At 52.9% G+C, this 26,662-nt stretch overlaps 1 protein-coding gene across 1 annotated transcript in view; it reads right to left on the bottom strand.

The window, feature by feature from the left end:
• Positions 1-2,339: 2,339 nt before the first annotated feature.
• ATP2C2 (ATPase secretory pathway Ca2+ transporting 2) overlaps positions 2,340-26,662 on the bottom strand; it is a 77,522-nt gene continuing 53,199 nt past the window's right edge. The window contains exons 11-27 of the mRNA XM_065899139.1: positions 24,609-24,675; positions 18,305-18,429; positions 18,059-18,156; positions 17,350-17,451; positions 16,109-16,198; positions 15,087-15,188; positions 13,173-13,329; positions 11,713-11,883; positions 10,832-10,929; positions 10,685-10,735; positions 8,743-8,909; positions 8,224-8,292; positions 8,030-8,146; positions 6,679-6,826; positions 4,380-4,478; positions 4,151-4,292; positions 2,340-2,721 (exon numbers count right to left, since the gene is read on the bottom strand). Coding sequence (XP_065755211.1) covers positions 2,603-2,721; positions 4,151-4,292; positions 4,380-4,478; positions 6,679-6,826; positions 8,030-8,146; positions 8,224-8,292; positions 8,743-8,909; positions 10,685-10,735; positions 10,832-10,929; positions 11,713-11,883; positions 13,173-13,329; positions 15,087-15,188; positions 16,109-16,198; positions 17,350-17,451; positions 18,059-18,156; positions 18,305-18,429; positions 24,609-24,675 — 1,922 coding nt within the window. The 3' untranslated portion in view covers positions 2,340-2,602. The remainder of the gene's footprint in view (positions 2,722-4,150; positions 4,293-4,379; positions 4,479-6,678; positions 6,827-8,029; positions 8,147-8,223; positions 8,293-8,742; positions 8,910-10,684; positions 10,736-10,831; positions 10,930-11,712; positions 11,884-13,172; positions 13,330-15,086; positions 15,189-16,108; positions 16,199-17,349; positions 17,452-18,058; positions 18,157-18,304; positions 18,430-24,608; positions 24,676-26,662) is intronic.

The raw sequence follows: 26,662 nt of genomic DNA, 5'->3' as shown, positions 1-26,662 counted from the left end.
CTTTTCATTCTTGGATTAATCCCACTTGCTCATGGTGTCTTGTACTCTTTATATACGGCTGGATCCAATTTGCTAATATTTCATTGAGGATTCTTGTCTCTGTGTTCATGAGGGATGTTGGTCTGTGGTACTGCATTTGTATGGTTTTGATATCAGGGTAATGTTGGCTTCATAAAATGGTTTGAGAAGTGTTCCCTCCTCTAATTTCCTGGAAGGGATTGTGCAGGATTGTTATTTCTTTAAACGTTTAGTAAAATTTACCAGTGAAACCATCTGGCTTTGGTGATTTCCTTTTCGGGGGACGGTTTTAATGATAACTTCAGTGTCTTTGCTAGTTATACAACTACTCAGATTATGTATTATTTCATCTTCAGTGAGTTTTAGAAGTTTGTGGTTTTCAAGGAATCGGTTTATTTCATCTAACTTGAGTTTAAGTGCATAAAGTTGTTCCTGGTGTTCCTTTATTTTGGGAATATCTTGAGGGATCTGTATGATATACCGTCTCTCATTCCTAATATTGGTAGTTTGTATCTTTTTTTCCCTTGGATGAACCTCTAGCAAGATTGACACTTCCATTGATTTTGTCAAAGAACCGGTTTTCTTTTTTTTTTTTTCTATTTTTGCCTTTGACTTCATTGTTTTCTGCTCTTTCTTTACTGTCTTTATTTTGGTGAACGGCCCCCTGCTGTTGATGGGTGGAGTTCTATAAAAATAAATGGAGCTAAGCTACTTAATGGTCCTGTTTTCTCTATTACATCCTTGACGAGAAGAGCGTCTTCACTTGCATGCAGTCCAGTCGATCCAGTATATATAACACTTAGTGGCTAGCTCTTTGTGTCTTATTTGGTAAAAAGTTACCTATCCCTATGTTTTCTTTCAAAAGCTTTACTGTTTTACCTTTTACATTTGCAGTTTATCCTGGCTTGTTCTGTATGGTATAAGTAAGGGTTAAGAATACTTTTTTGTTGTTTCTATTGCAAGTATCAATTGACCCTAGTTATTTTTACTATTTTTTTTTTTTTTTAATGAGAAACCTATTGCTTGGGCCAGCAATTTGCTGAAGAAGCCTGAAAAGGGAGGGGGCCGCAGGGAGTGTCCCTGACTCAGAGAGAAGCTCCGTAGCAGGCTGTGTGTGTGTGACGTTATTTGGCCTTTACATCTAGGCAGTCGCTAAAGGTTGGTAGCTGTGGGCAGTTATCACCCCTGCCCCAAAGGGGTCTTCTCCAGCCAGCCCCTTCCCTCTTCTTGTGGGGATGGCTTATGTGTGTGTCTCCTCATTTACCTCTGGTGTCACTTGGGGCCAAGGAGCCTAGTGAGGCTGTGAATCTTACTTTGGAGGAACGTGGGCTTTGCCTGGGAGCTTCCGGGGTCCACTTTGACCTTCTTCGCTCTGTCTGGCCTGGGTGTTACCACCCGGGGCAGCCTGTCTCACAGCTCCTGTGGCTGGATGAAGTGATTCACTTTTGTGTGTCAGTTTGGCTAGGCCATGGTGCCTAGATGTCTCTGGGATTTTTTAGATGTGATTAACATTTCAACCAGTAGACTCTGAATGAAGCAGATGACCATCGTGTGGGCGGGCCTCATTCCAATCAGTTGAAGGCTAGAAGACTGAGGTCCCCAAGAAGAAAGGAACCCAGACCCGAGCCCTGCAGTACCAGCTCCTTCCTGAGGCTCCAGCCTGTCGGCCAGCGCTGGAAATGTCGGACTCCCTGGCCCCGACAGTCACGTAAGCCAACTTCTTAACACAACCGTCCTTCTCTTTCTCTCCTCTCCATCCTGTTGGTTCGATTTCTCTGGAAAGCCCTGCGTCAGGGGTGGGTTATAGCTGTGGCCTCATTTCATGAAAGATGGAGTTGCATTTCTGGTTCTCCGTGGTGGTTTTTGCCTGGCCACAGACATCCCTGCTCTGCCATCTTTCAGCTGGAAGGGCGGACACGTGTTAAGAACAGTCTTGGGGCCAGTGGGAAAGAAGCCTCAGGCTGGGCGGACATATTCCGGTTCCTGATTCTGGAGGGAAAGGCCACGCCTTCTTCAGCCTCAAAAGCCGAGGCCTTTGCTTAGGCTGTTCAGGATGTGACTGCCTCTTGCCACATACGTGGTCACGAACGTGAGGTTGTACGTTTCCCACCCGGCCACGTGTAGGAAAGGGCTGATTAAATCCATCAAAACAGTCATCATTAAAAATACCGAAAGCCCCCGTTTTACGGATGAGGAGATGGGGCCTCAGTTGGCAGCGTGACCAGAAGCCTGGGTCCTGCCCTCTCCCCCACCCCCGCCTTCCCATCGTACCAGGGGCTGCACGGCACCAAGCTATGGCACAGATATGTAGCCAGACGTGGTTAATAAAAATCATTGTGATTTAATAAATAGTGAGGTGTTTCTGTGCAGGTCCTTCGCTGTTTGTCCCAGGGCCTGGCGGGACACAGTGGTGGATGGACGCAAGGCTGAGCCCAAGCTCCCCGCCGGTTTCCCAGGAACAGCCAGGTGAGTGACCTGACGCCACGGTGTCCTGAAAGCACCTCTCGGAAGAGGTGGGGCAGGGGGAGGGCCACAGTCACATAAAAATATAAATTCAGGGGAATTTTACATGGGTCGGGGTCCACTATACGTCTTCCTGGTGGATCTGGGCTTTCTGGGCTCTGGAGCAGAATTTTTCACATAGTTTGAAGAGCTCTGACAAAATGAACACGGAGGAGGCCAATCCAGTTAAAAGCAGTAGATCTGCCAACAGGTGAGGAGAGAAAGAGGTCAGAGAGCGCAAGCTGGCCCCTCCGGTCCCCAGCCCTGTGCTGCCGACCACTGGAGCCCAGGGGGCCGTGGAGTTCCGTTCCAAGTCACAGAGGCGAGGGGCCAGGACCCGGGAGCCGAGAACCAGACTTTCCACTGTCCTGAGGGGGCAGAGATTTCCCCAGCCCAGCACCCAAAACGCTGCAGAGCCAGCTCCACCAGGACCAGCTGGTCTTCGCAGGCAGCCCAGAGCTGGGGGGCGGGCAGGCTGCAAGCCTCAGCTGTAAGGAGACCCTTCCTTGGGCAGACGCCCCGGCCACGGCTCAGGCTCCCAGTCCCGCCCGACTCCAGCTCGTTCTGACCCCTACGTTCTCCCCCTGAGCCTTTTCTGGGCTCCCTGCTGTCAACGATGCGTGACGGACATAGTGCCCGGCGCAGGCCCTGCACTTCCTTTAGACTTGGGAAGCTTCCTGAATTCCCAGTGGATGGAAACATCTGTAAAAAACCATTTTTAGGTTTTTTTCCTTTCTCCGTACCCTCAGGAACCCTGCCTTTTAGATTTTGGGGAAGGAGAAGCGGAGGGTCCCCAGTCCTGCCCAAAGGCCTTCAGTGCCCTTGTCTCCACCACCTCGGAGGGTGCTGAGCATTGCACGATCCTGGGATGTGCCCCGCCCTGTGCTCTGCCCTGGGGGGCTGCCTCCCCAGCCCCCTCACCCTCTGGCTCCCCGGTGGGGTCTGGGATTGCCGATGGAAAGCTGGGTCGGCGGTCGCCCTGGTGCTCTCCCTGCACTGCTGCTCTCCAGGCCACCTCCTCCCACTTCTGGTCCCCGTCAGCACCGTTTCAGGCAGGGAAGGCCAAGCCACCCGGCGCAGCTTCCGAAGAGAAGCCTGCTGCAGATGCGGGGCAGTCCCCGGGGTGCCCCACGTGGCATGTGTGCTTGGGGCCCAGACGGCTGTGGTCATTGCATGTGGCCCTTTGGGCAGGAACTACCAGCTGGTCCACTCCCGCCTCCAGGTAAGTGGGTCCCAGGGACATAGGCCCTGTTCAAACCCCAACAGGGTAACCGTACTCCTAAGCTGGGGCAGCACATCACAGGCTGAGCCCAGACTGTGGTCCAGCCTGGCACTGCCCCTGGGCCTCACCGTCCCTGCTCTGAGCCTCCTGCTGTGGGGAGGGGGTGGGCCGGGACATGGAGACCCCTGTGCCCTCCCCTGACTCCTAGCAGGTACCTCCGTGTTTCCCGCCTTCTCCACTCCCCCCATCACGTCGCCCCCTCCTACCCAGTGCAGATGTCCAGGAACGAGCCCAGTCCTTTGGGGACAGGATGGCCCCACGCGGGGACTTTACGCCCCGGAAAGGTCTGCAGCTGCCCCGTGCATGCGGTGAGGACGGCTGCGGTCCGGGGTGACCCCTCCCACTCACCGAGCGCCCCCAGGTTCTCCGTCTGGAAGACCTTCTGCAGGGGCGGCAGGTATATCACCGCTAGCTGCCCCAGGACAGACCCGAGCACGGAGTAGAGGAACGTGCGGTTCCTGAGGAAGCCGATCTCGGATATCAGCTTGGTCTGCGGAGAAGAAGGGCACGGTTGGGACACAGGAGCCGCCCAGAGACGAGAGCCGGAAAAGCGTGAGCTGGCGCGGCAGGGGCTCACCTGGGAGCGGCAGGTCAAGGCGTTGAAGAGGTCGAAGAGCACGAAACAGGTGAAGGTCATGGTTGTGGTGCGCGGGGTGCTTGCCTTGTCTTCGGGCATCTGGAACACGAGTGCACGGGGTGAGAAGGTGCAGGGGAGGCGGGGACCCCGTCCTCAGGACCCCTGTGTGAGAGCTGACAGATCTGTGCCTCTCTCCCCCGCCTGGATGAGCACAAGCGCTGGACAAAGGCAGGGGCCTCTTCCACCTCCCTGGCCATTGAGGATGCAAGAGCCCAGCTGCTCCTCGGGGGTGGTGTGGGGAACACCTGAGAAAAACAGAGCTGGGGGCTGTCCGGCGCCCCATCCCCGCTCCCGCACATGGGCGAGCTGGGGTTTAAACGCCTGGACGATCACCTGCCTAATTCTCTATCTAGCTCACCAGCCGTGTCAGCATAGGGGCTGCCTGAAGCTGCAGGCCATGGAAAGGTGACGCATAGTAAGATCCCCTACAGTGAGAACAGACGGCCTCTTCAGTAAGTGGTGCTGGGAAAACAACTGGACAGCTACATGTAAAAGAATGAAATTAGAACACTCCCTAACCATACACAAAAATAAACTCCAGATGGATTAAAGACCTAAATGTAAGGCCAGACACTATAAAACCCCTAGAGGAAAACACAGGCAGAACACTCGGACATAAATCAGAGAAATATCTTCTTTGATCCACCTCCTAGAGTAATGAAAATAAAAGACAACCCACAGAATGCGAGACAATATTTGCAAACGAGGCAACTGACAAGGGCTTAATCTCCAAAATATATAAACAGCTCATACAGCTCAATATCAACAGAACCCAGTCAAAAAATGGGCAGAAGATCTAAATAGACATTTCTCCAGAGAAGACATACAGATGGCCCAAAAGTGCATAAAAAGATGCTCAACATCACTAATTATTAGAGAAGTGCAAACCAAAACTGTAAGAGATAACACCCCACACCGGTCAGAATGGCCGTCATCTAAAAGCCTACAACAATAAATGCTGGAGAGGGTGTGGAGAAAAGGGAACCTTCCTCCACTGTTGGTGGGAATGCAAACTGGTAGAGCCACTATGGAGAACAGTAGGGAGGTTCCTTAAAACACTAAAAATCAAATTACCCAGACAAAGCTATAATTCTGAAAGATACTTGCACCCCTATGTTCACAGCAGCACTACTTACAAAAGCCAAAACACGGACGCAGCCTCAACGTCCATCAACAAAGGAAAGCATAAAGAAGAGATGGTATATACATACAATGGAATACTACTCAGCCAGAAAAAAGAATGAAATAATGCTACCTGCAGCAACGTGGATGGACCTGGAGCTTATCATACTAAGTGAAGTAAGCCAGACAAAGACAAATATATGCTATCACTTATATGTGGAGTCTAAAAACGGAAAATGATACAAATGAACTTATTTACAAAACAGACTCACAGACTTTGAAAACAAACTTATGGTTACTAAAGGGGAATCGCTGGCAGGGAAGATAGATTGGGAGTTTGGGATTAATTTATACACACTACTACTACATGTAAATAATCAACAAGGACCTACTGGGTAGCACAGGGAACTCAGTATTCTGTAATAACCTATAAGGAAAAAGATTCTGAAAAAGAATGGATACATGTATATGTATACCTGAATCACCTTGCTGTACACCTGAAACTAACACAACATTGTAAATCAACTCTACCCCAATATAAAATAAAAATTAAATAAAAAATAAGATCTCGGGCTTCCCTGGTGGCACAGTGGTTGAGAGTCCGCCTGCTGATGCAGGGGACACGGGTTCGTGCCCCGGTCTGGGAGAATCCCACATGCCGCGGAGCGGCTGGGCCCGTGAGCCATGGCCGCTGAGCCTGCACGTCCAGAGCCTGTGCTCCGCAGCGGGAGAGGCCGCAACAGTGAAAGGCCGGCATACCGCAAAAAAAAAAAAAATCTCCCAAATAGTCACCTCCTGAGAATAAGACAGGAGTTTCTTTTACTAGTTGTCAGATTGTTTCCTGGGGATAATACAAAGCAGGAGATGCACTGTGTCCCATTTAGGAAAAAATCTGCCGCCTTTTCTCTGCCTGTGAGGCCTCACGTCCCTTCCACCCGGTCCCACCTCTGCAGCGTCAGCTTGCAGTCCCTCCCCCTCGCTCTGCTGCCCCCTCCGCTGTACGTGTGTTTGTCTCCCCCGGCCACGGCACCTGCGCCCCTGGGGGCCGGGACCACACCCCTGCCCCGCGTCTGCCACCACACAGACCCGCTGGCCAAGCCCATGAGGACTCCCCCACCTCTTTCCAGAAGATGAAGAGGGTCCCGCTGATGATGGTGGCGGCCGACAGGAGGATCTTCAGCATGAGGGCTCTGCCGAGTATCGTGTCCTTGATGTCCCGTGGCGGCTGCCTGAGGGTGTCCCTGTCGACCGGCTCTACCCCCAAGCTGCTCGGAACAAAACCGGACGCTTTGAACTAAACCACTGAAAAGACGTGCAGTGGTTAAATGCGCGAGGCCACCCGGCAAAGTGACGCACAAGGGTCCACATCGAAGGCCTGGACGGGCGTGGGCAGTGCCTCCAGGTTGTTCCCCGGCCCCTCCTGCCTCACGTCCTCTGCTCCGCCGCCACAGCCTGGACCCCACCGGCAGCCCAGCAGCTCCACCGCCCTCCCGCATCCCCAGCCATGAGTGCGGTGACAGAAGACCATGTCTGTGGCTGACCACGTGGTCCTGAATGGTGCCCGGTCATTCCCCGTCACCTCGGAGGCCCCCGCCCCCAGCTCGGGCCTGGCCTCATCCGAGCTGGCCTGGAGAAATGGGATCCAGGCCCTGCCCACTGAAGAGCCCCCCAGCAACTGAGGGGACCTGCCTTCAGCCAACTCAAAGGCAGCGGGATCGGGGCTAGGCCCGCAGTGGATGGTGTGGGGCACCAAGGAGGGAGCAGGCTGGGGGACGCCCACGCTGGGCAGATACGGCTGGGGTCCAGCTTTGCTCGCGGCCCCGTTCCCAGGGAGAGCACGCATAAGAGGTGGCCCTCTCGCTGGGCGTGTGGGGGGGGAGCAAAGCCGTCACCGGTGGTGATTAGATTAATAACAATTCAGCTGTACTGAGAGCAACACCCGCTGTGTGCTCAGACACAGGGAAGTGCCTCGCTCGCTCACACCGGCCTCCCTGCCTCCAGAGCCCATCCTTCCTCCTGCATCATTCATTCCGTTAGCCTCACGCTCCCTCCTCATTCACCCAGCCAATGACGTCCTGAGCACCTAGTGTGTGCCGGGCACCATTGTAGGAGTCAGGGATCCTGCAGGGAACAAAAAAACCTTGCCCCCAGGAAGCTGACATCCTAAAGAGGAGATGGATTATGATCAGATAAACTAGGAAATATGTTCCCCTCTAGGCAAAAATAAAGCAGGGTAAGGTGACTGGGAGGGAGGAGGCTGCTGCTAGAGAAATCAGGGAGGACTTCTTGGAGGCAGTGACCTGAATGAAGAGAGGGCTCGAGCCATGCAGGTAGCTCAGGGAGAGCATTCCAGGCAGAGGAGCAGAAAGTTCATCGTCCCCCTGCCCGCCCACCAGACGCCTCCTCCTGTGCCTGGTGCATCCCCCTTGCCGTCTCCCCTGCACGCTCCTGCCAGCCCGCTGCCTTACCTCTGCGCTGGCGGCCCATCCATGATGATGTTGATCCACAGGATCTGCATAGCATTGAGGGGACTGGGCAGGTTGCACACGGTGGACAGAGTGATGAGGCTCAAGGCCGAGATGCTCCTGCAGGGCACACACAGGGCACTGTCACGAGCTGCTCCCAGACCTGGCACACGGGGGGGAAGCCGGCCTCGACTTACGTGCTCAGCTGAAATCGGACAAAGTTCTTGATGTTATGAAAAATCCCCTTGCCTTCCTCCACCGCATTCCTGCAAGAGAGGAGAAAGCATTTATTCACCAAGACGGCCGGGAGAAAAGGGTCAGCCAGCTCCCGTCACCTGCTAAAGGAAGCGACGGTGTCACCAAAGGTCACGTTTCTCCTTGGTGGCATTCTTGGGGAATCACCAGTAGAGGATATGCTGATGTCCTAACAGGTGCCTTCAGCCACTGGGGGCTGGTCGCCAAGCCACGATCGCCCTTCTGTCCAAAGACTGTAGACCATTCTCTCGTCCGAGCCCTGGGACCCCAGTCCTCACCCAAGGCTCCCGAAGTGCCTCCTGCCCCTCGGTGATCCACCAAGGAGAAGGAGCCCCCGTGGCCCTGCTTTCCATGAGAGGCGGGGTGGGCCTGGGGACACCGTGTATATCCACCACAGCAGAGGAGGGAGCTGCCACCCCAGGCATTTTTGCCACCAAAGAAACACCTAAAGAGCAGCTTACATGATGGCTGAGAAGTCGTCGTCCACCAGGATCATGTTGGCGGCCTCCTTGCTGACGTCCGTCCCCGTCCGCCCCATGGCAATCCCGATGTCCGCCGACTTCAGGGCGACCGCGTCATTCACCCCGTCCCCCGTCATGGCCACGATCGCCCCCGACTCCTGCAAAGCCTTTGGAAAGAGGAGGCCAGTGGAGGCCTGCAGCCTGAGGACCTTCCTTCCAGATCCTTCCCTCCTCCTGCCCCACCTCTCACACTGAGTGGTCCATGGCAAAGGCCCCTCTCTAGAGGGCACTGGGGTCAGCTGGCCCGGGTCTGAATCCCAGTTCCCCCCGTATGAGCTGTGGGCACTGGGCAAGCCCTGAACCTAACCTCAGCTTCTCTATCTGCAAAGTGGGAGCACGGTCCCTCCTTATCACGGCTGTTGTGAGTCCTAAACTAAGAACACAGAGGGAACAGTGCCCGGCACAGAGCGAAGGCGTGAATGTGTTATCCGTCACCACGCCAACTAAAAACTGTCGCTTGCCGTCTGGTTCTACAAGGTCGAAGTCACTGGCCACTGCAGCTGCTGACCTTCCACACCCGCTGAAAGGAGTTCAGGGCGGAGATCGGGAACGAGGGAAGAACTGGCAGAACAAGCCTTCAGATGGTTAGCTGTTTGCAGGAGCAGATTTTATGCGCCCAGATTCGTACAACTTTTCGTATCTAGAAAAGCACTAAAATCACTAACAGAGACGTCTGCTCCTCGTGGCCAGGAGCAGCCTTCTGCCAAAACATGTGCATGACTGCTGGTACCGCCTTCACTGAAGTCACATACATACCCCACCCCCTACCTCTTCGGAGTGGCCCCTCAGAGCCCCTCAGAGCTGAGACGCTGTCTCCCCAGCTGTAGTTCTCTCTCTCTTTTTTTTTTTTTTGCGGTACGCGGGCCTCTCACTGTTGTGGCCTCTCCCGTTGCGGAGCGCAGGCTCCGGACGCGCAGGCTCAGTGGCCATGGCTCACGGGCCCAGCCGCTCTGCGGCATGTGGGATCTTCCCAGACTGGGGCACGAACCCGTGTCCCCTGCATCAGCAGGCAGACTCTCAACCACTGCGCCACCTTCAGGGAAACCCTGTAGTCCTCATTTTGCCCCCAATAAAACTTAACTCACAACTCTCACGGTGTGCTTTTTTTTTTCAGTCAACAACCATTAACAAATAATAATCAACTCGTCCCCTGAATCCATGTGGTACCCAATAAGTATTAATATTTTCTTTGAGGAATGACTGGCACACAGATTTACTCTGTAGAACTAAAAATCCCCAAAATGACCCAAAAGAAAAAACACAAGTGTTAAAGAACAACTTTTCAAAGCATCCATGTGTGGAAAACCACACAGGAGTCTCTCGTTCTAGTCCTTTCGTTTTTGATGCACCATCAGAAGGCACCTGCGGTGGGCCAGGCAGCTACCAAGGGCTTCACAGGCCCAGCTTCGTTTCTTTCTTTCTTTTTTTTTTTGGCCGTGCCATGCAGCATGTGGGATCGTAGTTCCCTGACCAGGGATTGAACCCGCACCCGCTACATTGGAAGCGTGGAGCCTTAACCACTGGACAGCCAGGTAAATCCCTTGGATTCGTTTTGTCCCCTCCTGCCTTGTGAATTAGCTGGTGTCATTCTGTCATTCACATTATCCCCATTTTACAGATGAGGAAACTAAGGCCTGGAGTTAAATAACAGGAATACGCCAAGGAGCACCCGACTAACGAGGGCTGGCCCTGCGCTTCTCCCTTTGCACCACCCAATTCCCGCTCCCCGCTTTTGGTATACGTGGCACGGGGCCCCCAGTTCTCCCCTCCCCAGAGGCCAGTGCAGAGGAGGCGGCCACCGCAGGGCCCTGGACCACCTTGTGAGCAGAGCCGCCACCGCCCTGGGCTGTGCCCTGAGGGACCAGAGAGGCACACAACTGACCTTGATGATTTTGAGTTTGTGCTTTGGGCTGGTCCTGAAGAAGACAGACACCTGGATACGGAGACGGGAGAGGGCCGAGCATCAGTGAATGAGGAGGTGGCACCTTCACCCCATGCCCCTCGGCGGCAAGCCTCGGGAGGACCCCACCTTCCCGACGCGTTCAGCCAGCTCGCCCTGCTCGGCGCTTTCCACCTCTTCCCCGGACATGGCGCTCAGCTTCCCGTTGCACAGGCCGATGTTTCTTCCTGCAAGGTGTGGACAGTCCCTTCTGAGGGCCCGAGACTGTGGTCCCTGCACTTGCCCCTCACTCCACCTACCTGACATCAGGCCCCGCCTTGGCCACAGGGAAAAACAAAACCACGGTGGCCGCAATGAGAGAGCCCCTGCTATGGTATCTGACCTTCATTCCATCCACAGAATGAACTGGCAACAAAGGCCTCTTATCCCCACTCTAAAGATGAGGAAACAGAGCGGTGACTTTCCCAAGGTCATAGGGCTAGTAAGTGCTAATACTGGACCTGACATGGTTCTTTCTGTCTGATTCCAGAGCCTGTGATCTTTCCATGGTGCCAGGCTGCCTCAAGACAGAGGGGGAAGAAACCCAAGGTGTGGCAACCGTGCTAACAGTAATAACAGGAGGAATAACAGGAGGAAGGTTGCTAGCCCTCTGCTGATGAAAAGCCTGAGGGTCAGAGTGGCTCAGTGATTTGCCAAGGGCACACCGCTACTGGCAGAAGCCAGACTGGAAGTGTGCACTGGCAGTGATGCTGCCTGTGGAGATGAGGTGAGATCATGGGTGGAAGGCCCCAGGGCAGAGAAGGTTCTTGGTGCACATGAGGTCTTTTCCTCTTTAGGAGAACCTGCCAACATTTTAGAGACAAACACCCACTCGGAAGGTGGGATGCTGGTCCTCGAACCTCAGAATCTCTTCCAAGCACGTGGAAGGTAGGTGTGAGCTCTCCTGACCAGGTCCCTCGAGGAGTAAGCAGTGGTAGCGACCCTCACCCTCCACCCCATTCCCTGGTTACCTATCGCCAAGGCCGTCTCCAGAGCATCTCCCGTGATCATTTTCACGGACAAGCCCGAATCAGAGAGAACGTGGACCGCTTCCTCCACGCCAGCCCTCGGAGGGTCGATGATTCCGATGAGACCCAGGAACGTCAGCTCCCCCAGCTCAGGCCCAGAAGCCAGGGCCAGCACTGCGGACAGAGCAAGACCCACAGAAGGTTCAGAAGATTCTCGTCCCCAGTCAGCCCCAGCCCCACCGTGTCCCAGACCCTCTTCTGTCCGCGAGGGGCTTGGGCACTAAGTCCCTGGACCACAAGGGGAGGGACGATCTTTCCAGTGGTCGTCAGGCCCGTGCAGGGCAGCGGCTGTCGACGGCTCACCCACGATGGAGAGCAGGGCAAGTAGCAACAACCTGCCCAGCGGGAGACGGGCCTCTGTCTGCTGGTGGTGCAGTCCCCACGGGGAGTGGCCCCGAGCACACCTGTGGGCTGGCACATTAGGGCACATTTCTGATGGCCTATCTGTCATTGCTCTGCCCTCCTCTGTCATTGCCAGCAGACAGGGGGCGACAGCTACTAAGGTCAAGAAAGACGCACAGGAGGCAACACAGGTCAAAGGACTCTGTTTCAGGGGCACAGAAGCCAGACCCGGCTCTTGGGGACAGGTGCTCTGAGAGGGGGTGGTGTGAGAACTGACCTTACTGATACTAGAGGGGAGCTATGGCCAACAAGTTCCAGCTGTGACCCCTCAGTCATGACACTGTACCAGTGATGCAGGGGGGTGTGCCAGCGATGCGGGTACCATTCCCCCCTTTCTCAAAGCAGCCCTCCCTGCCCTGCCAAGCTCAGCTCTGTCCTGACATGTCCTCACCTTATAGGCTTGTCAGTTTATAATTACTGTCCCCTGAAGGGGAAAACTAGGCCAACTGAAACCAATACAGGAAGCCGACGCTTCTCACTTTCCCCTGAGGGAATACATGTGTTCCAGAGTGTTTTCAGACATTTTCTCCGAAAACGGACAGGCTGACGTGTGACACCACGGGAAGCATGAGGATTAATGCTCAGCCCATCGGGGGAGGCGTGGGCCCTGGTGCAGAAAATTGGAAGCGGCCAAGGAATGAAATGTCTGTATTAATTTACAAGAGCTTTGTGTTTTCCTGACAGTGAGCCGTGAGCAGGACGACCAGTCGGGAAAATCATTGTTTCGGGGGCGGCCTGTTCACCTGTCTTAGAAAACTCAGAACCTCTTCTCGCACGCATGAGCTGCGTCTGGGATAACGGGTGTCATCTGGCGGCTGAGATGGGTGGGGGTCTCCCTATCTTTCATCTGCCCAAGCGAGTCCACCCTGGCTTTGCCTGCAATAGCATCCTGCCTGACACCACGGTGGTCATCACGGTGTTGACTCGGGATCCTGCGTTAATACACTTGAGAAGTCAGCGTTGCCGACTTAGAGCTTGGGGCTGGGACCACAGGCACTGACCCCGCAGGCCGAGCGACCCCATCCTCTTCTCCTCCTGCTGGCAGGAGGCTCGCTGCTGGGGCGTCAGCGGCAGGGGGATACCCCCATGGTTGTACATGGTACAGTAACGAATCACTTCCTCGAAGGCCCCCTTCATGAAGTAGATGTCTTCCTGCTCCTTGGAAAAGACAAAAGGAAAAAAATCGGCTGACACTGGCTGCTTCAGCTCTTGGTGACCGTCACCTCATGCACACAGAGATGTTCACGGCGGGGTTATTTATCCCGGACCGTCACTGTTCACCAATACAGGACAGGTTAGAGAAGTTACAGGAAATCCATGTGATGGAATACCTTGCAGCCCACAGAGGGGTGAGGCCGATCTCTGACCCAACCCAGGCCTGCCCGACATCGGGCTCCCTGGTTAATGTCACGTTTCACGAACTGGTCATATCCCAGCCATTGCTGTGTCTTTAAGTGTGTGACTGACCACTAGATGTCCATTTCAGGGAGACTTCCAAGCAAGGCAGGCACCATGACCTTGGCCCATAAGAATGAACCCCAATGAGCAGCTGACCCGTTTCCTCTGCATTTGTTCAGCGCCAGGTGCCTTGTCAGTGTGGGTCACACTGTAACCCCGGCACGAGCACAGCGCCTTCCTGCTTGCAGTGGGCAGCGAATGAGCTTGTGCAAACTGACACGGAAAGCTGTCCAAGACAGCACTTAAGAGAAGAGAGCAAATTACACACACTGTATACGGCATGACCTTCTTTTGAAACTACCACCCCCCGTGTTGCATTCGTACATTTAGAACCTGGAACGCTCTATCTCTGACTGCTAAGAGGTGTCAGCATGGGTGGGAGTGGGGAGGGAGAAAGGGGCAGAATTGTCGTGAGCTTGCATTTTTGAAGTGACATTTCTATAATTTTTTTCAATGAAAATATATTACCATTGCCTTTGGGGGGGAAAATAAGATTTGAAGGTATTTGAAGGTATCTGAAGGTATCTTAAGCACCCGGAATTTATATGCCTGTCCACTCATGGCAAAGAGCTGGGATAAGCTGGCCGAGCTACCCGCCACTGTGAATGAGACAGGAAATCTCAGCATGGGCAAGACGTGACATATTCCAGAAAGAGCAGGAAGTTTGGAGAAAAAGGTAGAAGGCGATAAAAATCTCTTTAAAAAAGTTTCTTCATTGTAGAAAATCTGAAAAGCTACAGAAAATTTAAAAAGAAAAAAGTGGGGGAAAAACGGCGAATCCCCCCACCCAGGCACAGCTAGTAGGAATTTGGTACCTGTTCCAGGTACCCAGGCACAGCTAGTAAGAATTTGGTACCTGTTCCCCAGGTGGCCTAGAACCTATGTGTGCACACACGTGGGAGCCCACTGTCCGCACCATCTATGGTGGATGCTGGGGTGTGTGCCTGGATCCCCCTTCAGGATGAAGGCTCGTTCCCCCGTTGTGAGTTACGTGAGATCATGTGTGTAAAGAACTCAGCACAGGGATGCGAAAGAAGGACCCTCAGTTAGCAGTGGGGTCAGTGGCATCAGTGGGAACGTGCAGTCACTCCAGTAGTAATTACTCAGTCATTGTACTGTGGGCGAGTCTCACACGTGAAATTGTATCAGAATCCCCGGCAGACACAGATGACCGGGTCCCAGCCCTGGAATTTCTGAGTCAGTGGGTCTGGGGCAGAGCCTGAGAATCTGCATTTCAAACGAGTTCCAAGGTGATGCTTCTGCGGGTTCAGGGACCCCACTTTGAGAACCAGAGATTCAGATGACAATCTCAGAAGAGGACCCAAGGTAATCAAAGGTTTACTTGCCATCAACTGTACTTTCACGTATTTGGAAGCTCACAGAAGTAGCCAGGAACTTTAAACTCTTCTGACGTCTGCATTTTGCTTTGCTGGAAAGGGGCAGAGAGGCAGACTCACCTCATTCTTGGGGCTGCATTGAACCGCCATCCACTTCTGTTCCGAACTGAATGGAATCTCTTTTTTTCGCATGTATGAATCTTTAATATCACTTAAGCCCATCTAGGAAAATAAAATGGGACGTTTTCAGTGAGTCATCCTAAACCAATCTCTATGCAAAGCTCAGGCCCGTTAAATTATTCATCATTCAAACCACCTCAGGCAGATGAGAAATCCAAGCGTTTAGCACACAGAGAAAAGCCATTTGCTTTCAAACGTCCCACGGGAAAAGAAGTCACTCTCTCTTTTCTCTTGTTCCAGGGGCAGAGCCTGATGGCCTCTGCCACAGCATCTAGCTGGAACCTGTGGGGTTTCTTGCCGGGACGAATGTTTCAGACTTGAAGAGGCGGCAAAAGGAGCCCTGGGAAGTGGGGCGCCTGCGGTCACCACCTGGGGTCCCTGCCAGGCCTCACATTCACTCGCTCTTTGATGGCTTTCAGGCCAGTTCCTTGACAGCTCTGAGCCTTGGTTTCCCCAGTTGTAAACCAATCCTAACCCGTGCATCCCATTGCCCCCCAAGGGGTGAAAATGGGTTCTTAGGGGGTGAAAAAAATCTCCTTTATGTATAAAGCACAGACACCCATACAGTACAGGAACATACTATTGGGCTGACAAAAAAGTTCGTTTGGGTCTTTCCATAATATCTGCGGTATTAAAATCTCATGGGGGGAGTGATTAGGGAAAAAACATCTAAAAAGTCTCCTTAGGGGAGGGTCATCGGTTGCACTGTGTCCCTCAAAGACTTACGGAAGGTGTAATTCCCCAGTGCCTGCGAACAGGATCTGATTCGGAAATAGGGTCTTTGGAGGTGTAACGAAGTTAAGATGAGGTGGTTGGGGGAGCCCACGACGGCATGACCGGTGTCCTTCCAAGAAGAGGACGAGGCCACGTGAGGACCTCCCTCACTCAGACAGGACCGAATTGTGCTCCCAGTGTAGCTCCGAGAGAAAGAATTCCCCACGCAGACGCCACAGACCTCCTACCTTCATTGCCAGGGCCATCAAGGCGCCCTCCGTGGGCTGCCCCATCATGGCGTTCTTTCTGATGGTGGCGTTGTTGGCGACACAGCCTGCCTGGAAGGAGAGGTGTCCGAAGGTCGTTTGTATTTGGAGCTGCAGCCGCCCGGGTCCCGGGCTTACTCAGGCACGTGAAAAGGTGCAGCCCTGAACGCTGCACCCATTTTCAGAGCTGGGGCTGGCATGGGGGCCAGGGACGAGTTTACTCTTCAAATTTCATCAGTCTCAAAATCCACACGATTAATATTCACTGACTCTGTTGAATGTGGGTCGTCACACAGCTGTCATGAGGAACTACAGTGGGGAGGCAGGCGGACTGGGGGCTCACGCGTGTGCGGTGATGGCCAGTGCCTGCTAATGGGGACGGGGTTTCTGATTGGGGTGACGAAGCATCCTGGAATCAGATAGCGGTGATGGCTGCCCAACCTGGTGGATCTACTAAAACCCACTGAACTGTACACTTCAAAAGGGTGAGTTCTGTGATGTGCGACCTACACCTCCATTTAAAATAATAACTGAAAAATGAGAAGTACAAACAAATAGACAAAAAGAGCACGGGGGTGAATCCCGGCTCCCTCCCACTCACTGGGGGACCTTGGGCACTCACGCTACCTCTCTGAGCCCCCGTTTTTTTTTCTGGCCGGCGCTGTGCATGCCAGCGCGCCGTATCTTAGTTCTCCACCCAGGGACCGAACCTGTGCCCCCTGCATTGGGAGCGCGGCGTCTGAACCACTGGACCGCCAGGGAAGTCCCGAGCTCCCGTTTCTTAATCTGCACAACTGAGATAATGGGGCAGCCCTCTCAGGGCTCTGTTAATTGTCACCGTGGAGGTGGGACCTGCGCGGAGAGGATGGTGGTCAAACTTCTCGTGGGGAGGGGACGTGAGCTCCTGCGAGGATAGGTATGGCTCACGGTACAAGTACTGATGGTCACGATAGGCAGCGTTCATCCCGTGCTTGTTTCCCAACATTCACGGAGCCCCTTCCCTGTCCAGCAAGCAAGGGGGGAGGAAGGGGCTCCCAGCTCTTCCCTTACGTCCCATATTTCCATCTGTATCTGGGCCGCCGTGACAACCTGACCGCTGGGCCGTGGCCCGGTCATCACCGAGAACCAGCTGGTCCAACTGCTGTCTCTCTTTACGGAGAGAGTCCCCATTAGCTCTGTTTTAAATGCATGTTTACTTCCACGGTGGCGCTTTTGACACTCACCTCCACTAATTTCCCCACTGAGATGTTGGAAAACTGCTTAATGACTTCCTTTGAGGGTAAAAGACAGACAGTCCCTTGGCCGTTGTAGCCAACTCCGCTGACCTACAGGGCAAAGGCAAAAAACGGGGTGTCACTAGGAGGCAAAAAGACGCTTCCCCGGTTGACCCATATCCCTTTCTGGGGATCCATCCCCAAGGACACGGTCCCACCACGAACACATCTCCAAGCGGTGAGATGTCCCCTGCGGGATTACGTATTAATCAGATACCTCACCAAGTGCCGTGCTTCAGTAAATAGCAACAGGGCATTCTTTAGCCGGTAGAAATTATGGTCATGAAAACCAAGTATTAGCATACAAGGGTGCTTATGTTCTAGAACCGGGGCGGGCAAGCTCTTTCTTGTACAGCCGACAGCAAATATCGTAGCCTTGGCAGTGATCTCTGCTGCGGTTACGCTATGGCTGTGATATGACAGGAAACACGGACAATGTGAAAACACAAGGGTGTAGCGTCCTCTGCCAACCAGAGGGTGGCTGCCTTCCACCAGTCGTGTTCCCTGCTGCTACTGGCAGCAAGGAGATTGTCCAATAACCCATATTTGCTTCTTCCTTACTGTTCTCTGGAAGACTCCGTGTGCTTTCTCTGGGAAGGAAGGGGTCTGGCAGGGCACAACCTGGACTCGAACCTTATAAAAATTCACACGGGCTCACCTCGGCGTGGAGCCCGTCCGACGTCACAAGTTGGGTGACAGTCATTTCATTGGCAGTCAGAGTCCCCGTCTTATCAGAACAGATGACATTGCAGCAACCTGGCACAAGAAGACACCAGAGTTTATAGGAACGAGAAGTCGTCACCACCGACTCTCAGGCTTAGGAAACACCCAGGTGGAATCATCACGGCACTAAAAGGCCCATGCAGTCCAATCTGTAAGAATCCAACCAGCTGGGTTCCCTCACCTAAAGTCTCCACGATCGGCAGCTTCTTCACAATGACCCGCTTCCTGGCCATCCGCAGCACTCCCAGGACCAGCGTAACTGTGACGACGATGGGCAGACCCTCGGGAATGGCGGCCACGGCCAGGCTGGATCGAAAAGGCCAGGCGGATCACCTCGAGCACGCACTTAACGATGACGTGCATCGCACCTGGCGTTGGCGGCATGTTTACCCGGTGAAGCTTGTCTGTGGTTCCCCCACCTTCTCTGTTCTGTTCTCTGCTGCCAGTCCCATGACACACCTGCCTCCTCCTTCAGCATCCATTGCTCTGAGCTTTCCCCCTGCGAAACCCTGCTTTCCTACCAGACATCCACACTTTAGTGTGAATTAGTCTGTCCCTTGTTTTGCCTATTTAAGTGCTTTTGCGTTTAAACTGTTGTCATCTATTAGAGACAAAAGGCTTGGGCCCTATGAAAGCAATTTCCGGAATCAGGCACTAAGTGGGAAGCGGAATTATTAGGTTCAGAGGGTCCTCCCTGGGTCCCTTAAATTTTACTCTAAATTGGTCTAATGGTTTAGACACTTGCTGTGAGAAAACCAGACAAGGAAATGAAAGTTGGGGGAGGTGAAGTGGCACGGCGAGGCGTTTGCCTAAGCGGGTCGTTGTGCTGTCTGCTTAGGACGCCCCCCCCCCAACTCTTTCTGTACCACGTGGCCCCGCCCTCCCACAGCCAAGGTTGATTGGGTTAGAGGAGAACATGTGACTCCAGCTGACCCAATGAGCTTCTCCCTTGGGAATCTGCATGGGACTGAGCACAGGATCCCCTTCCTGTGGGCAGGGTTTGTGTCTTGCCAGTGACCTCAGGCCGATGGGGGAGGCTGGAGAGTGCGGGGCAGACTGCAGAGGTGTGGGGTGAGCACCACCACGCCAAGCCCCGGCGTGGTTCACCCTTTGCAGAGCACAGTCCCGCAGGCAGTCAGTAAACATTTGCTGAGTGAACACGCAGGAATGAGTGAACACATGGCAAGTGCAAGAGCCTGGACCCACCCTGGCCTAGCACGTAGTGATCGCTCTACATAGGTTGGTTAATAATCAGAAAGCCCCGCCGCCGCTGCGAGGATGACCGTTCAACCGAAGCCACGCATGGCTACCGTATTTCATCAGATCTAAGGCGCTGCTGATTGGGAAGGGCACCATTCTCCTGCGCACCTCTAAAAACACACTGCCCATTAACGGTGCCGGGATGCTTTCTCATCACTTCACTTGTGAGAAGCAGTCTGACTTCAGAGAAGGTAGAAGGTGAAAAAGAATGTGTGTCTTAGAATCAAAGAAATACGGTATATGAATGGCGGCCTTTCACCTGGAGACCATGGAGCACGCAGGGGTAAGTTATATAAACCAAGGTGACGGAATTTGGTCAAGGGACTGTGCCCGGTTTCTACGGTGACGGCAAGAAGGTTTCCTTGGTTTTATGGCACAGGCTGACATGGCCAGCTAAGCAAACATTTGCAAAGGGTTCTCACAAGGCCAGCTAAGCAAACATTTGCAAAGGGTTCTCAAAGTCACTTTCCTCCTACATGGCATGAGAAGGGCACTGTGTGTGCCTGGATGTTCTCATAATAATAAAAAATTAATTGGCAAACTAATAAAGATGAATAGACCAGGAAAAGCAAGTAGCCCTTGGGTCATCCTGAATGTCGCTCAAGGCAGAGGGAAGTAGGATAAAGCTTTTAAAAGAATGATTCTCACGCTATTTATTTTGGAGAATCTCTTCCTCACCAGCTATCCTGCCATTTCTACCTTATGACTGAGAGGTTTTGAGTGATTTTCTTCTGCTAAAAACTGAAGAACCTCATCCTTTCAAAGTCACAAGTGAAATGACCACGGTCAGTTTTCTTTCAATTGCAAGTTTCCCATGGACCGAGTGGGATGAGAGAGATGAAAGGGGCTGTTAGACAAGAAATCAGAAATGACCTTGGGAAAGTAGGGATGCGGTGGACATAGGAGCCTTTTCTCTTACTGACCTGGAAATAGTTAACAGTCTTTTTGCCTCATGGAACTTTCTGTGGTTTACAAGATGGGATGGAATGCATCCTTATTTGGGGGAGGTTCTCATGCCTCATGGCCTCTGAGAGCTCTGCTTTTTCTGGGAGCCCCTCGTGGCTGAGGCTCCACCCTCTGCCACCACCCCCTACCTCTGAAGACCCAGTCACCTGAGCCTTCTTCTTGGGGCTCCACCTTCTTCCCTAGTGCCACCTCTTGCTGGAGCCCCGACGAGGGTAACTGTAGCCATGGCCTCACTGCTCAGAGTGCTGCTTCCTGAACCGGCATCACCATCCCTGGGGACCGTGTTAGGAATGCAGAATCTTGGGCCCTCCCCCCAGACCCACTGAGTCAGAGCCCCGGCAATCTGTGTGGGACAAGCTCTCCCAGGGACCCCTGTATGATGAGGTTAGTTACGGTCAAGTCCAAGACCCCCTGCTCTACGGCGTCCTCCTCTTGCGGGAGGCCCTGCCCTCACCTCAAACTCCACCGTCCACAGCGCAGCCAGCTGCCCGCTGCCCTGTTCCCTCTTCCCCCCTCCCTCCTCAGAGCAAGCCAGGGTTCACACCTCCCATCACCATTCCAAGAATGGCCAACACTTTTCATCTCTCTGCTCCAAAAGAATAGTAGAGATGGCCTGGCACCGCGTGTTGAGAAGGGTTCTGAGGATGTGATTAGAATTCAGAGAAAAAGGGGCCCATGAGTTTCCGCGTGATCAGCCCCGTCATCTACCCTACCATCTGGTCTTATCACCCAGCCTGACCACAGCCTCCCCGCTGCTTCCACAGATGCGCTAGGCTCACTCCGCCTCCGCGCCTTTGCCCCTGCCAATCCCCTGCCTGAACGCCCCGCCCACCCTTAGCAGCATCTCTCCAGCTTCAACTCCTCAGAGAAACCTCTCCCGGCCCCCTTTTCCGGCCACATCCCTTCCCGCCTCCCTTTTAATCTCTCAACCATCGTTTCCTTTGTAGCTTTGATCACAAGTTGTGATTATTTTGCTAACATTCACTTAAATTGTTCACGTTTACTTTCCCCACCAGCCTGCAGACTCCGTGGTCCGGCTCCATCAGCAGTGGACGATGCAAGTACATAGTAAACAGGTGCTCAAGAAACGTGTGGGGCAAATAAGCAAACCAAGTGCCATGGCCAGGGAGGGGAGGGAGAGTCCCCGCCCTGCCCGGGAGGTGGCCAGGGGCACTGAGCCGGACCCCGGCTTTGGATCAGAGTCGTGGGGTCTGCAGTCTGTCTCCTCCACTCCCTGATCCTGTAACTACAGGCAGATGTGTCGGCCTAACCCTCAGCTTCTCCATCTGTGAAACGGAGACCGGCCTGCCTCTCGGAGCTGTGCCTCGATGAGCGATGTCACCTGCTCCTCCTGAGTCCTTCCCCCTCCTCCACTCGGCATCAGCAAACCCTGGCTGCGCCCCCTTCACTTTCTCGAAGATTCTAGAACCGCCTCACCTAGCCGGTCAACACTCCAACACTGACACGGAAGGATAAACACCATCGAAAGCTCTGGGTCCTATTTTCCTTTATACCATTCACGGCACGTAGCTCAGGATATAAAGTCAGGAAACCCCCGCTCGACTTGAGATCATGACCTCGTCCACTCAAAAGAACGCGTTGGGCTCTGTGTCTAGAGCTCTGCAAGCCGTCTGCTGTGGCCACCACCCAAATGTGACGATGATGATCCGGGTGTATTTCAGGGAAAAAGCCTGAAATCCAGCAGGAACATCTGTACAGCACAATGGTCTGATTTTCATGGTTCCAAAGAGTTTGGGGGGAAGACCCAAGCCCTGGTATCCATCCATTTATTTATAGCTTGTTTAAAGTGAAAACCTAAAGACAATTGCTGTTAGGGTATCTTTTCGTTTTATACTCAGAATTAGTCTGAGATGGCGTTTTCCAAATGTTTGCCATCTGTATTTCTCTTTTATGGTTTTTGTCACATAATATTCTAACTGCATAGTATTCTTTAAACCAACTTTTTCTTTTTCTTTTTCACGTCCCCAGGAGTTGGCATTAATGAGATTTTGTTAAGGAATGGCAAAGCTTCTAAAACCAGACACAGGCTTTTCCAGTTTCCATTCAGTCACAAAAATAGTCACTGAATGATAGGATACACACCTGCCCGCAGGTGGATTTTGCTGGCCTGCCTCTCAATGCACACAGGGCAGTGTGATTAAAAAATGAGGCATTTGAAAGAATGTATATATATATGTACAACTGAATCACTTTGCTGTACAGCAGAAATTAACACAACACTGTAAATCAACTATACTTCAATTTTAAAAAGGGAGGCATTTGGAATTTTACAAGACCTGCATTTGAATTTCTTCTATTGCTAATTGCCAGGTAATGGCGTCCACTCATTTTTACACAGACAGACTTGACTCTGTACCAGAGACGTGTACACTCAACCCCCTAAAGCAAGGTTCTCTGGCCCACACTGGCCGGCCCTGTGGGAAGCAGCTCCCCACAGCCTCTGTCCTACACTGGAATGCCCCGAGCCATTGTGAGGCGCGTCAATGTAATTTACTGTAATGACAGTTACGACGTGGCTGTTTGCAAACAGTTTACTTTTTATATATAAATTAGAAAGGTTCCAAGGATCCTTGTAATAATAGCTTTCCTAATTACCTGCTTTATGTTTTCTTTATTGAGATGTAATTCACGTACCATGAGATTCGCCCTTTTAAAGTATATAATTCAGTGGTTTTATATTCAGAGTTGTATAACTATCCCTACAATCACTTTTGGAGCCTTTTCATCACCCCCAGAAGAAACCCCATAACTGTTGGGGTCCCTCCTCGTTCCCCGACCCCAGTCCCTGGCAGCCACTAATCTACGTTCCGTCTGTATGGATTTGCCTATTTGGGGCATTTCATAGAAACAAAGCCACATGGTATGCGGCCATTTCTGTCTGGTTTCCTTCTCTTAGCCTCATGTTTCTACGGCATCCACACCGTAGCACGTGTCAGTGCTTCACTCTTTTTTTTTAACATCTTTACTGGAGTATAATTGCTTTACAATGGTGTGTTAGCTTCTGCTGTATGACAGTCAATCAGCTATACGTATACATGTATCCCCATATCCCCTCCCTCTTGCGTCTCCCTCCCACCCCCCCATCCCACCCCTCTAGGTGGTCACAGAGCACCGAGCTGATCTCCCTGTGCTATGCACCTGTTTCCCACTAGCTAGCTATTTTACATTTGGTGGTGTATATATGTCCATGCCTCTCTCTCACTTCCTGCCAGCTTACCCTTCCCCCACTGGCTTCCCTCCTTCTTGTGGCTGAAGAGTATTCCACTGTATACTGTTTCTCTGTTCACTACTTGACGGGCACCTAAGTTTGTTTACATTGTGGGTTTGAGGTACTAAGTACGTATTTTCGCTCACCGACATTAATCTTCCACGTTAACACCTGACCATCTTACAGACAACAACACAAGGGGGCGTCACCCTGAGGAAACCATGAGGGGCCTGACGTGGGTCCTCCACGTCCTGGATTACCGGCTGCCCTTCCGCTGGGACATGCCCCATTAAGGACAATCCCCAGCACCCCGTGTCCCCGAGCAGCCGTGGAAAAGCTGTGGCAACTTCACGCCCCTGCACAGAGCCTGCCTTCTCCTGTCTGCCTCTGCTTCTCCACTGGGACCCAGGGTGGGGCAGTCACCTATGAGCACCACCAGGTCGGGGAAGGGCAGGTTCCCTGGGCTTAAAGTCAGGGCCCCGATCCCCAGCCCTGCAGTCAGCCGTGTGGCCTCGGCTACACGGTCTCTGTCCTCTCCCGCAGCTGCCTCCATAAATCAAGGGCCGAGTTCCAAATGCGTAACGAGAACACGCACCCACTGCGCGTTCCGTGTGGCTGCAGGCGCCTGCGCAGGGTACCCGGGGCATCCTCACCGCGCCTCTCGGAGGGCTGACATCACACCCGTTTACAGAGGAGGAAAAGAAGGACCAGTAAATGAAGACGCTGGGCCGGGGTCACATGGCTAGCAAGTGGCAAAGGCAGAATCTAAACGTGGGTTGGCTGGCTCTGGAGTCCGCGCTCAGCCAGGAAGACCCAAACCCACGGGCCAGAGGGACAGTGACAGGGACTCTGAGTCATCAGCTTTCCTTCCTTTTGCAGACATTCGCTGGGCACCCACCTGCCAGACAGTGTGCTACGGGGAGACTGTGGCTTAGGGGGAAGGGCTGCATCTTCTCCACGCCATTCCTGCCCCCCAATCTCCCCACCTTCCCTTGTGCACAGGCGAGGGGGGATGGCCCAGCACCCTTACCTGACCCCGATGGTGAACATGCTGAGGAGATGCTTCCCTTGCAGCCAGCCCGTGAACATGATCAGGCCTGGGAGGAGATAAAAACATACACGTATGTATGTACACACACACACACGTACACACACACACGCACAACTATGTCCTCCAAAGGACGAAGGCATTCCAAACTCATTTCCTTAAAGAGTTTCCAGTAATACACAGGACTATTATGAATAACCTCAAACACGTGCCACCTCTCCCCTTTTTCTTTTTAAGAAAGCAACTCCCCTGACTACGAGAAAGAGGATGGTTTTACTTCTTCAGGAGAGGATCAAGCCAGCTCAGGTAAAAGAAAGAAACAGCCAACCAGTTTATCTGGGGCTGTTGTCAACATTTCTGTATTCCACAAGTTCCCATGGGCTGCACGCCCCCAGGACTTGCCCCAAGGTGTCTGCTGTGCTCCCGTGACGCACAGATTGGCCGCTGTCTGTTGACTGACTTTATCCTGCGTGTTCGTGATTAAATGCATTCCTTTCTCCATTTCTCTCCTTCGTCAGTCGTTGACCCAACGCTTCCTAAACGCCAGGCACTGTGCTATGTGTGGGACACACAGTCAGTCAGAGACGGACCCTCCAGGTACAGGCGTGGCATGAGTCACGCTGGGACCCGTGCAAGTGCTGAGACGTTCTGACAATGGGGAGAAGTTCAGGGGCCGCCAGGCGTGGCCTGTTTCCTCACCTGCAAAGTGGGGACAATGACCGTGTCTTCCTCAAGGACTTGTTTCAGGATGTAAGATGTGACAATGCACCTGGAGCGCTTAGCACGGCTCCTGGCCCACAGGAGCACCCAGTCGTGAACTGCTGGGGCCACGGTTACCGGACAGGTGAAGGGAAAAATGTGTGAGGTGAGAGGAGTCGCCTGTTGACACGTCCTGGGAGACTTGCTGAAAAGCACCAGCTTTGTTTTGCAGGGAAAGGGGAGCCAGCGCAAGCTTCCTGCTGGGTAGTAGCGGTGTGCATGTGTGTTGGGAGTAGGGATTCAGAAGATCTGATTTATTAGGGGCTATTTTCATACTATGTATCTTTCTAATTAATTAATTTATTTTTGGCTGCGTTGGGTCTTCATTGCGGTGCGGTGGCTTTCATCACGGCTTCTCTTGTTGCGGAACACGGGCTCAAGGCGCGCGGGCTTCAGTAGCTGTGGCTCGGGGGCTCTAGAGCGCAGGCTCAGTAGTTGTGGCGCACGGGCTTAGCTGCTCCGCGGCACGTGGGATCTTCCCGGACCAGGGCTTCAACCCGTGGCCCCTGCATTGGCAGGCGGATTCTTAACCGCTGCACCACCAGGGAAGTCCCTATTTTCATACTATGATTAGCAACAGTCTTCAGTAGTCATATAAAACCTTAGCTGCAATCCAAATGAACCCAGATGCAAAAGACTGGGTGGGAGGGAACCCTATTAAAAATAGGGGCAGGGTCGCACCTACCAGGACCCGCCCCTACCCTGGGGGCCTCCCTGCAGGTGGAGGCTGAGCTTGTTCACCGGGGGCTCACAAGAGCTGACTGTGCGTATTTCTTCCCAAATCCACGTTCAGTAACTTTGCACTGGTAGCTTGAAATGGGCGGCTGTGACTATTGATACCGTGGAAAGTGGCAAACACCGCTTTCCGCTAGAGCTCGCTCTTCCCCAGAATCTCCTCCTTGGACCCTCTGAGGGTTCAAAATTCCCACTCTGCCAGAGCAATTCTTCAAATATTTATTAAAAAGAAAACACGTCTGAATGGTATCACGGGCCTGGCCATGGACATGCTAATTTACTTTCTAATTTAACTTGAGGAATAATGGCTTATACAAGGCAATGACCGTGCAGGACCTCTGACTTGGATTTTTTTTTTTAAACAAATTTCATCTTGTGGAAAGGCCTGCTAAGAGCATCTATTTGACAATGTGCCTTGAAGCACATCTACTTGGTATTTGCTCTTGGGGCCATTATTACGGCCCAGTCTCCTTCTGGCAACCCCAATGTCTAGAGCAGGTGGTGGAAAGGTTTTCATATAACAGATCAGATAGTAAACAGCA

The sequence above is a fragment of the Phocoena phocoena genome, chromosome 20, assembly GCF_963924675.1.
Source record: "Phocoena phocoena chromosome 20, mPhoPho1.1, whole genome shotgun sequence".
Lineage (NCBI taxonomy): Eukaryota > Metazoa > Chordata > Mammalia > Artiodactyla > Phocoenidae > Phocoena > Phocoena phocoena.
This window is presented reverse-complemented; position numbering and strand designations above follow the sequence as displayed.